Below are 12,143 nucleotides of genomic sequence, written 5' to 3'. Positions count from 1 at the left end.
GGACACCTCTAGCACTGAGATGCAGTGCTTTAGACCGCTGCGCCACTTAAGAGCCACAAATTATAGGACAGATACTTCAGACCAAACCTATAGATTTTGGGAGGGGGGGTAAACTGTTCCATGTAGTGAATCTGTTAATGAATAATAAAAAATACACATCAGTTTGTCTGGTTTGAATGCACCCTATACAGCCCTTTAACTTTGGCATTCATAACACTGAGCTTTCTTTTGAAAAAATGTGAAAACCTGGTGCACACACAGTGAAGGTGTAGACACAATAATTGATTTCAAAGTAGTATAGAGTAGACAACACATTAAGTTCATCACCTTGGCCCTCCATAGTGATGGGATGATAGAATTGGGAAATATAGACAGCGTCTGATCACACAGATGGTATGCGATTTATTAATTTCTTTACAATAGGCAGCAGTAACAAATCCACACAGTCCATAAAAGCATCCAGCCTGGCCCATCCTAATTGGCTTTGGCGCGGAGCTGTGCCCTCTTGCCCGTGACGGCCTGGAAACCAGCCTTGATGCTGGCAACGGAGCAGCGGGAGTGGCATGTCTCGCACTGCAGGAAGTAGAGTCGAGTGTCCTTCTGGAGGATGGTGTCGGGGGAGCGGCATGTATGGCACGTCACATACTCCTCTGTGAAGAGAGGGAAAGAAACACTGGCGTGAGACTGGGAAGTAAAGCGGATTTATCTAATTAATCTTAACAGTAAGTTATTCAAAATGGAATAAAAGAGCCTACGCTACGAATTGACAGAATGTGATCTCTGGAGAAACATCTCCAGCAGGTCTGGTTATGAGCATGGCTTGCGAACCATGCATCCCTATCATATTAAACACATTTTTGTAAGTACAGTAGATAAACACCATCCTCTCATTTGCAATTATATGATTAACTGAAATCAGAATTATATCAATTAAATAGAGATGTGTACAAAGGTAGGACAATTGTCAACACAAATACTTACTAATATATCTCCGTAAGACATTCTCTATCTGTTTCTGCTGGAATCTTCCTTTGATGATGAGCTGATTAGTTCCGTCTATAGAACCACTGTTGCAATAAAAAACAGTTTCATTCATGAATCCATAGCATTCTTAGACTCATTCATTTAACAATTATAATTTAAGCATGATCTATTTTTCTTCACTTGTCGACCCAAACCTTACCTTGTTCCAAGCTCAGCCAACAAGAAGGCCAGGAGATGTTTTGGCTGGCGATGCAACCTGTCAAGAAATTAGCAAATGATTAGCAAATCAACAAGTGAGAGTGAAAGTCATAAAAACTCCACATCTCTAAAAAAGGCAACAGGGGATCCCAGGGTACTGGCATATACGGTTGGGCGGTATCCAGATTTTCATAGTCATAACGTTTCTGTACCATACTGGGGTATACGGTATTTCCGGAACGGCACACAAAGGGGCACTACAAAAAAAAAGTTTAAATTGGAACAGGGATCTTGATCCAGCTGGGAATTGAATGTAGCTTGATCTTGACATCTAGCCACTTAGCTAGCAAGTTCGAAAACCAAATGCATAGCTGGAGCCCTGCGCTGGATATTATTTGACATCGTAGATTTCTTAAAGTTATTACGTATAGTTAATAAGCAGTGGCATATTACTGAAAATAATACTGTCTGTATTTTGAAATACCCCGGTATATCGCCCAAGCCTAGTGGCATATCATTCTCACAGTTTGCAGATGTCTGTGAAGTTAACGAAGGAGGACTTCTTGGTGCCCACACGGACCACCTGGGGAGGCTTCATGACAAACTTCCTCTTCTCCCCAGCCACCATGTCAGGGTTTTTTTCCCGCATGATGTTGAAGACGCGGTTCAGCAGCTATAAAGGGAGGGAGATGAGTCAGCCTGGATTTTAGGATGAAATACTTGGGAAACACCACATAAAAACATTCACGTCAACAAGACGTGACCAATTCATTTTCTAAATTAAGATGTGACTAACTATTCCTTTCTTTAAGGTCATGATGACCAGGTGTCTTGTCCTGCATCTTAGGTCTCTTATGAAAATGTTCAGTTGGTAATAACTTGGGTGTAATATTCCTCTAAAATCTTAAGAAGTATCTCTTGACCCAGACTTAGATTGTACCTCGTCATATGTGTAGTCTCTCTCTGAGCCTGCCCACGCAGGGCCCGACTGTGTGCTGCTGAACGTGATGTCGTCAGTGTTCTTTCCATCTTCATCTTCCTGGGCTGTAAACCACAAGGTATGACGGTCCAAAGGTCAGTTTGCATGCTGGTTGTATTAATTAAACGCATTATAGCTTTTATCCAGCCTGTAAATTTGGTACACTCACCGTCATCTTTGATTTCCATGTCATCGTCCATGTCGAAATTCACAGCCTTTGACTTCCTTTTCTTTTTTCCTAGTTCCAACATCAAGTCGTCCTCGTCGTTGGTTTCAGAGGGCTCTGCCTCAATTTTCAGCTCCTGTACATCGACAGTTTTGTAATACAGTCAATTTAATACATACTACAATGTCAAGCCACAACAGATACACTGTATAATTGAAAGAAACATAACATTTTAACTTTCTACATATGCAAGGATATATCTTATCCCTAAATATGAGACATGAAGTGGACAAACTACAAAGTTGAAAGGAATCCATTTAGTAGATAAGTCAACAAACATTATCATTTAACAGACGCTCTTGTGAAAACGTGTTAAAAAAGAAGGCAACATTCTACACACTAAGGTCCACTGGGTACTTGACCCAAAACGTACCTTCATTCCATCCTCTACGTCATTGTCAAATGTCTTTGCTTTCTTCTTTTTCTTCTTCTTCTGGTTGAAGAAATTTAAGTCGTCCAGGTCATCAGAGATTTCTGGAAAACAAACAAACCAAGATCAAAAAGTTGTACTTACAACAGATCTTAGAAAATTCTGACTACATGCAAACTCACCCTTTAGGTTTATATTATGTTAAGGTCTCGCCTTCCTCACCTTTCCTCCTTCCCTCATCCTCATCAAAGTCCACCTCTCTGTCCTCTCCTCCATCCACCTCCACCTCCTTTGTTTCTGGCTGTGGAGCATCCTCACTGGCACCGTCCCCTCCTTCTTCATCCAACATGAAAGGCTTCTTCTTCTTTTTCTTCTTCTTGGACATGTTGGGGTCAAATATCATCTACAAAGCCAAAAGAAAAGTGTTACAAATGGCTGACCCCTATGACACTGTCAGTATTACAACTTGCAAATATAGCTAGCTTAAAAGCCTGTTGGGGATGACAAATATTGGCAGATGATGTGTGTTCCTAGTCAATGTTGCATCATGATAAGGAATTCATGTGTAATGTTAGCTAGCTTGCTGTCAGTAACTAGTTAGTATTTCGCTAGTCTGATTGTTCAGGTGAAAATGCACAATTAATTGGTATATACAGCCTGACATTAATGCCTCCAAAATCTTGTAAATGTTCCTTACAAGCCATAATATTGAATACAATTCCATTTAAACTCGGGCTCCCGAGTGGCACAGCATCTCGGTGCTAGAGGTGTCACAACTAGAGGTCGACGATTAATCGGAATGGCAGATAAATTAGGGCCGATTCCAAGTTTTCATAACAACCGGAAATCTTTATTTTTGGGCGCCGCTGTGACGATTTTTATTTATTTTATATATACCTTTATTTAACTCGGCAAGTCAGTTAAGAACACATTCTTATTTTCAGTGATGGCAGAGGAACGGTGGGTTAACTGCCTCAATCAGGGGCAGAACGACAGATTGTCCCCTTGTCAGCTCGGGGGATTCAATCTTGCAACCTTACAGTTAACTAGTCCAACGCAATAACGACCTGCCTCTCTCTCGTTGCACTCCACAAGGAAACGTTACGCGAATGCAGTAAGCCATAGTAAGTTGCTAGCTAGCATTAAACTTATCTTATAAAAAACAATCAATCATAATCACTAGTTAACTACACATGGTTGATGATATTACTAGATATTATCTAGCGTGTCCTGTGTTGCATATAATCTGACTGAGCATACAAGCATACAAGTATCTAAGTATCTGACTGAGCGGTGGAAGGCAGAAGCAGGCGCGTAAACATTCATTCAAACAGCACTTTCGTGCGTTTTGCAAACAGCTCTTCGTTGTGCGTCAAGCCTTGCGCTGTTTATGACTTCAAGCCTATCAAGTCCCGAGATGAGGCTGGTGTAACCGAAGTGAAATGGCTAGCTAGTTAGCGCGCGCTAATAGAGTTTTAAACGTCACTCGCTCCAAGCCTTCTAGTGGTTGTTCCCCTTGCTCTTCATGGGTAACGCTGCTTCGGTGGTGGCTGTTGTCGTTGTGTTGCTGGTTCGAGCCCAGGGAGGAGCGAGGAGAGGGATGGAAGCTATAATGTTACACTGGCAATACTAAAGTGCCTATAAGAACATTCAATAGTCAAAGGTTAATGAAATACAAATGGTATAGAGGGAAATAGTCAAATAATTCCTATAATAACTACAACCTAAAACTTCTTACCTGGGAATATTGAAGACTCATGTTAAAAGGAACTAGCTTTCATATGTTCTCATGTTCTGAGCAAGAAACTGAAAAGTTAGCTTTCTTACTTACATAGCACATATTGCACTTTTACTTTCTTCTCCAAAAACTTTGCTTTTGCATTATTTAAACCAAATTGAACATGTTTCACTATTTACTTGAGGCTAAATTGATTTTTATTGATGTATTCTATTAAGTTAAAATAAGTGTTCATTCAGTATTGTTGTAATTGTCATTATTACAAATAAATAAATATCGGCTGATTAATCGGTATCGGATTTTTTGGCCCTCCAATATTTAGTATCGGTGTTGAAAAATCATAATCGGTCGACCTCTAGTCACAACAGACCCTGGTTTGATTAAAATCTAATCACATTTTATTGGTCACACACATGGTTAGCAGATGTTAATGCGAGAGTAGCGAAATGCTTATGCTTCTAGTTCCGACCGTGCAGTAATATCTAACAAGTAATCTAACAATTTCACAACAAAAAAACTAAAATACTGCATAGTTTCCAATTCTAGGCTGTATCACAACCAGCCGTGATTGGGAGACCCATAGGGTGGTGCACAATTGGCCAAGTTTTCTTAACTGGCTTGCCTAGTTAAATAAATACTTCCTCCACTGGTTGTCTGAAGTTTTCCTTCTGCAGTTCAAAATTTTAGAAAACATCCACAGGGAAGTATTGTTTACCCAACTTTATAGTGCTGATAGGTATATGGTTAGGCACAGAGAAAGTTAGATTTAAATTGGACATTATGTTTCTCTCGTCAGTAACTATTGAGCCAAGCATCTCATGACAAAAATGTCATATTGAAATCAGGGGATGGAGAACCAAAACATTTCTTTTAAAATGACAAAATTGTGTTCATTCCTGATTCAGAAAATACTATTTGTATTGTCATAACATGATTTGTTCAATAGCTAGTTAACGAGAGAAATCGAATATCCAATATTAAACTATTTTTATCTCAGTACTCAAGATAAACGATACTTTAAATGTGGATATTTTGTCTCACATTTTGAGCAGCTAAAGGACAAACCGCAGAGATCACCGGTAGTTCAAATGTAATTTTATTCAACATTCTGGCTTGTAAGGAACATTTATATGATTTTGCAGGCTTTACCGCCAGGCTGTAACTACTATAAAGTAATTAATTGTGTTAGCTAAACAATGTATCAAATTCCTTAGTGGAGCCGTATATGCTCATATTTAAGATGGCAACAACAATTAGACTGTTGGCCATATGGATGGAAACTAGCGGCGACGAATCACTTCCATATTAGAGCACACAATGAAGAAATGTCTGTTAGTTAACTATAGTAGCTAGCTAGCTATTGCATTGTCAGCCAAATTAAATTGAATCAGAGACTTTCACACAATCACAAATAGTTCGCAAGCTACATTGCTAGGATTTTTACTATTTTTTTTCTCGAAATTAAGCAGCTAAGGGGCGGCTAACGTTAGCCAGTAGTTAGCTAGCTAGCTTACTGCCTCATGTCATGCTCACACATGTGTAGGCCATAATGACGTTTCTCATGAAGACGAATTTACAATGGTAAATCACTATATAAAACGGGATTAGTTACCTCGTCGTCTCCCGACATGTTTCCAGACTATGATAACGATGAAAATCCCGTGCAGTATGTGTTTTAACCAACCAAATCATTCAGTTTCGGGTCTCTTGCATCAGCTACCGGGCACTAGAAGATACGCAAGCGCAGAAGTTCCATCTTTCATGCGCATGTGTAGAAATATCTACTGGGATATGTTTTTTTGTTTGTTGCTCCACCTCAACCTTTAGGTCAATGTCAATATCTACGAAGATGGAGATAGGATAGGCTTTAAAGCAAGTATCTTTCACAAATTATGCATTACTATTATTTCTAACTTTTAAACTATTTATTTTTTAAAGCCACAATAAAAATATTTTCATAGTTTTCTTTGCATTGTATTTATATTTACTACTGTATGTATATGTACAGAGCCTCCATTGAGATCCAAGGTTCAGAACATGTATTTCATGCATGTTATACCAAACAATGTGTTAGTTGCTGGAGCATTTTAATCAGAAACCCAGATATTTCACCAACAATTTTATGGTCTCAAAACATAATTATTTTGCACATAAGTTATTCATTGGTGTTCTTATTTTGGGCCTGTATTTAGCATTTTATAAGGATCACCATTAGCTGCTACTTTTCCTGTGGTCCAAACAGGAACAAAAACAACACATCAAAATGAAACAATAGTCTACATCAGGTAGGTAGCCTAGTGGTTAGAGCGTTGGACTAGTAACCGAAAGGTTGCAAGATTGAATCCCTGAGCTGACAAGGTAAAAATCTGTTGTTCTGCCCCTGAACAAGGCAGTTAACCCAGTGTTCCTAGGCCATCATTGAAAATAAGAATTTGTTCTTAGCTGACTTGCCTAGTTAAATAAAGGTAATAAAAACAATACATAACACAAGACATTGTGCACTATACAAACAACAATACAATATCACAATGTGAGTGTGTGTTAGGGGAGGGTTTCCCAAACTCGGTCCTGGCCCCCTGGGTAGATGTTTTGTTTTTCCCCTAACACTATACAGCGGATTCGAATAACCAACTCATCATCAAGCTTTGATGATTTGAATAACAAAGTATATTACTTGCTAAAGTTTAGTCCCTGGACGATAAAGTAGACGAGCTCAAGGCAAGGATCTCCTTCCAGAGAGACATCAGGGACTATAACATACTCTGCTTTGCAGAATCATAGCTCTCTCCGGATATATTGTTCCAATCCAGCGGGGTTCTCTCCACTGTGACGATTAGAACTTATCCAAACCAAAAGCTGTGGATAGATGGCAGCATTCACGCAAAACTGAAAGCTTGAACCACCACATTTAACCATGGCAAGGTGACTGGGAACATGGACGTGTACAAACAGACCAGCTATGACATCCGTAAGACAATCAAAGAGGCCAAACGACAGTACAGGGACAAAGTGGAGTCACAATTCAATGGCTCAAATACGAGACGTACGTGGCAGGGACTCCAGACAATCACGGATTATAAAGGGAAAGCCAGTCACGTCACGAACACCAACGCCTAAGCTCCCGGACGAGAAAAACACCTTCTCAGCCCGCTTTGAGGAAAACACCATCGTGCAATTGGCATACCAGGCGATGATACAGCCCAACAGAATCCTCTCAATTGTGCATCTGTAGATGTTTGTGAGGGTCTTAGGGGCCAAACAAACTGAAATGGTCCACCCACACAGACAGTGTGGTGAAGAAGGCACAACAGCGCCTCTTCAACCTCAGGAGGCTGAAGAAATTTGGCTTGTCACCCAAAAGGCAACTGCACCGCCCTCAACCGCAAGGCTCTCCAGAGGGTGGTGTGGTCTGCACAACGCATCACCGGGGGCAAACTATCTGCCCTCCATGACACCTACAGCACCCGATGTCACAGGAAGGCCAAAAAAATCATCAAGGATAACAACCACCCGAGCCACTACCTGTTCACACCGCTATTATCCAGCAGGTGAGGTCAGTACATGTGCATCAAAGCTGGGACGGAGAGATTGAGAAACAGCTTCTATCTCCAGGCCAAACTGCTAAACAGCAATCACTAACTCAGAGAGGCTGCTGCCCACACCGAGACCTGATCACTTTAATAAATGGATCACGAGTCACTTTAAAGAATCCCAATTTAAATAATGCCACCTTAATAATGTTTATATAGCTTACATTACTCATATTACATGTATATACTGTATTTTATACCATCTACTGCACCTTGTCTATGCCGCTCGGCCATCGCTCATCCATATATTTATATGTACATATTCTCATTCACCCCTTTAGATTTGTGTGTATTAGGTAGTTGTTGGGGAATTGTTAGATTACGTGTTAGATTTGTGTATATTAGGTAGTTGTTGGGAATTTCTAGATTATTTGTTAGATATTACTGCACTGTTGGAACTATAAGCACAAGCATTTTGCTACACTCATATTAACATCTGCTAACCATGTGGATGTGACCAGTAACATTTGATTTGATTTTAAGTCTCGGTCCAAAAGGCTCCTTAACAGCTTCAACCCCCAAGCCGTAAGAATGCGGAACAATGAATCAAATGACCACCCGGACTATTTGCATTGACACCCCACCTTTGTTTTTACACTGCTGCTACTCGCTGTCTATTATCTATGCATAGTCACTTTACCCCTACCTGCATGTACAAATTACCCAAAAACCCTTCACTAACCTGTACCCCCCCCCCCCGTACATTGACTCGGTACCAGGACCCTCTGTATATAGCCTCGTTAATGTCATTTTATTGTCTTTCTTTTTTGTCTTTCATTGTTGGTTTAATTAAGGGCTTGCAAGTAATAATTTCACAGTAAGGTCTAATCTGTTGTATTCGGCATGTGAAAAATAAAATTTGATTTGATTTTGAAGCAAGTGGGGCAAACAGACTGGGACAGGGAGAGATTAAATATGTCCGTAAACACTCCAGACACTTGGTCTGCACATGCTCTGAGGACACATATGGGATGCCGTCTGGGCCAACAGCCTTGCGAGGGTTAACACGCTTAAATGTCTTACTCACATCGGCGACGGAGAACAATAGCTAACAGTCCTGTGTTTTCCTCAAAGTGGGCGAAGAAGGTGTTTAGCTTCTCCGGGAGCGAAGTGTCGGTGTCTGCGACGTGGCTGGCTTTCCCTTCATAACCCGTGATTGTCTGGAGTCCCTGCCACATACATCTCGTGTCTGAGCCAATGAATTGGGATGATTGCCTTACACAGGGTCTGTTTGTACACATACATGTTCCCAGTCACCTTGCCGTGGTTAAATGCAGTGGTTTGCGCTTTCAGTTTTACACAAATGCTGCCATTTATCCACAGTTTTTGTTTTGGATAAGTTATAATCGTTACAGTAGGAACAACACAATCTATTTACTTCCTGAGGAACTCAGTCACAGAGTCAGTGTATACGTCAATACTATTTTCACAGGCAAACCGGAAAAATTCCCAGTCCGCGTGATAAAAACAATCATGAAGCATAGATTGCGATTGGTCAAACCAAAGTTGAACAGTTCTTACCACAGGTACTTCCTGTTTAAATTTCTACCAATAGGAGGAGAGGAGCAAAATGGAATCATGATCTGATTTGCTGAAAGGAGGGTGGGGGAGGGCCTTGTAGCCGTCCTGGAAGCGGGAGTAGCACAGGTAATGTGTTGATAGAACTTCAGTAGCGGTTTCCTCAGATTTCCTTTACTAAATTCCTCAACTACAATAAATGCGGCCTTGGGATATGCAGTTTCCAGTTTGCACAAAGTCCAGTGTAGTTACTTGAGAGCCGTCACAGTGTCGGCTTCGGGGGACTTTACACGGCCGTGACGATGACTGAAGAAAATTATCTCGGGAGGCAATGCGGTTGGCATTTGATGGTGAGATATTCCGGATCGGGAAAACAAAAGGATTTGAGATCCTGTAAGTTACCACAATCACACCATGAGTAGTTAATCATGATGGTTCTTCCTTTAAAGTTTTGAGCTTACGCTGTGACTATTAGTGGTAGATGGTGGCATTCTGTCATTGCACCAAACTATCACAAGGGGGAGTTAGAATGGTGATCTATCGGTGGATATGTTAACTTCTTCGGGACTATTGTCCCGACACGGGACGGTTGAGCTAACGTAGGCTAATGCGATTAGCATGAGGTTGTAAGTAACAAGAAAATTTCCCAGGACATAGACATATCTGATATTGGCAGAAAGCTTACATTCTTGCTGATCTAACTGCACTGTCCAATTTACAGTAGCTAATACTGTGAAATAATACCATGCAATTGTTTGAGAAGAGTGCACAATTTTGAACATGAAACGTTATTAATATACAAATTAGGCACATTTGGGCAATTTTGAAACAAAATTTTGAACAGAAATGCAATGGTTCATTGGATCAGTCTAAAACTTTGCACATGCACTGCTGCCATCTAGTAGCCAAAATCTAAATTGCACTTGGGCTGGAATAATACATTATGGCCTTTCTCTTGCATTTCACAGATGATGGTACAAAAAAATACAAAATAACTTTTTTCAGATCTATTGTGTTATATTCTCCTACATTACTTTCACATTTCCACAAACTTCAGAGTGTTTCCTTAAAAAACGGTACCAAGACTGCATATCCTTGCTTCAGGGCCTGAGCTACAGGAAGTTAGATTTGGGTATGTAATTTTAGGCGAACATTGAAAAAAAGTGGCGGATCCTTAAGAGGTTTTAATGGAGGTGTTTTCAGTCTGAGTCTCTCTTCTCTGGCACTAGAGTCCTGCATCAGGCAGCAACAACAACAAAACAGGTTGGTGATCCTGGAGCATTTAACGCATATTGAAGATAGAAGCCGCATCCTAATGAGTTGCGAGCCGATCTGTTATACAACTATTATTTTTTAAATTATTATTAACCTTGTACCTAAAGCTCCTTAGATATTCTCAATGACCAGATTTGTCCTAATGAAAAATGCCCCTTATTAATTTGGAATCCTCCAATCCTCTAAATTTAATTAGATCTACAGGGATATTTACTGATCTGCAAGTATTTTAATTTAGAAGCCGCCTCTTAAAAAGACTATACATTGGGGATATTTAAAAATAGGTTTCAATTGTGGGTCAGTATCAATAATGTACCAGTGTTTCCTGGTAATGTTCTTAAACGCCGTCCCCAATTGTGAGTATTGGGTGAAGCATGATGGGACATGTTCTGCTTTTTCTTTCAATTTGGTTGAAGGCTTTCCAACTGTGTTAGTCCTTCAAAACGATCATTGGCATGTTTTACCCAATTGACTTTGTACCCCCTTAAATATTTGTGTGAGGTCTGTGGTCTGTTTCTAATAAGAAGCATCAGAACTGCACCTTCTGCGACTGAATTGACTTATAGGGAGACTTTTAATAGGTGGATGTGGACGAAAGCTGTCACATCTAAGGAGGGTATTCCTGTCCGTAGGTTTCCTATAGAGATCTGTACAGAGGGAGGTTCTCTATAATAACCATCACATCAAGAAAATTGATTTGTGATTGGTCATAGTTAATGGTGAAATGAAGGTGTTCAATCATAGAGTTTAGATAAGCATGGAATTCCAAAAGTTATTCCTATGTCCCTGTATAGATCATGAAAATGTTATACAAATATCTCAGAATTAGGAGAGAAAGGTGTTAAGGTCTGGATTCAGCACCACCTGGATTTCAAACATTTCTAGATTTAAACTCAGCAAAAAAATAACACGATTCAACAACTGAGGCATAAACTGAACAAGTTCCACAGACATGTGTCTATCACAAACGGAATAATGTGTCCCTGAACAAAGGGGGGGGGGGGGGGGGGTCAAAATCAAAAGTAACAGTCAGTATCTGGTGTGGCCACCAGCTGCATTAAGTACTGCAGTGCATCTCCTCCTTATGGACTGCACCAGATTTGCCCATTCTTGCTGAGAGATGTTACCTCACTCTTCCACCAAGGCACCTGCATGTTCCCGGACATTTCTGGTGGGAATGGCCCTAGCCCTCACCCTCCGATCCAACAGGTTCCAGACGTGCTCAATGGGATTGAGATCCGGGCTCTTCGTTGCTCAGTCCGATG

General features: G+C 40.5%; 1 protein-coding gene across 1 annotated transcript; it reads right to left on the bottom strand.

Moving 5' to 3' along the window:
• Positions 1-377: 377 nt before the first annotated feature.
• On the bottom strand, positions 378-6,247 carry LOC115142866 (eukaryotic translation initiation factor 2 subunit 2-like). Its single transcript, XM_029682667.2, has 9 exons — positions 6,108-6,247; positions 2,980-3,160; positions 2,761-2,861; positions 2,331-2,463; positions 2,123-2,226; positions 1,707-1,855; positions 1,184-1,240; positions 982-1,067; positions 378-650 (listed from the first exon to the last, which is right to left on the bottom strand). The coding sequence occupies exons 1-9, from the start codon at positions 6,123-6,125 to the stop codon at positions 475-477; spliced, it is 1,005 nt and encodes a 334-aa protein (XP_029538527.1). The 5' UTR covers positions 6,126-6,247; the 3' UTR covers positions 378-474.
• Positions 6,248-12,143: the final 5,896 nt, after the last annotated feature.

This window comes from Oncorhynchus nerka, linkage group LG15 (genome assembly GCF_034236695.1).
Source record: "Oncorhynchus nerka isolate Pitt River linkage group LG15, Oner_Uvic_2.0, whole genome shotgun sequence".
Lineage (NCBI taxonomy): Eukaryota > Metazoa > Chordata > Actinopteri > Salmoniformes > Salmonidae > Oncorhynchus > Oncorhynchus nerka.
The sequence above is the reverse complement of the archived record's forward strand: the minus strand, read 5'-3'. Positions and strand labels throughout refer to the sequence as shown.

Excerpts from the sequence above, each read along its gene's own strand:
- LOC115142866 (XM_029682667.2), bottom strand. Across the intron at positions 2,464-2,760 it reads ACGTAGAGGATGGAATGAAG|GAGCTGAAAATTGAGGCAGA; the intron begins GTACGTTTTGGG and ends GTCGATGTACAG. Across the intron at positions 1,241-1,706 it reads TTCACAGACATCTGCAAACT|GTTGCATCGCCAGCCAAAAC; the intron begins GTGAGAATGATA and ends ATTTCTTGACAG.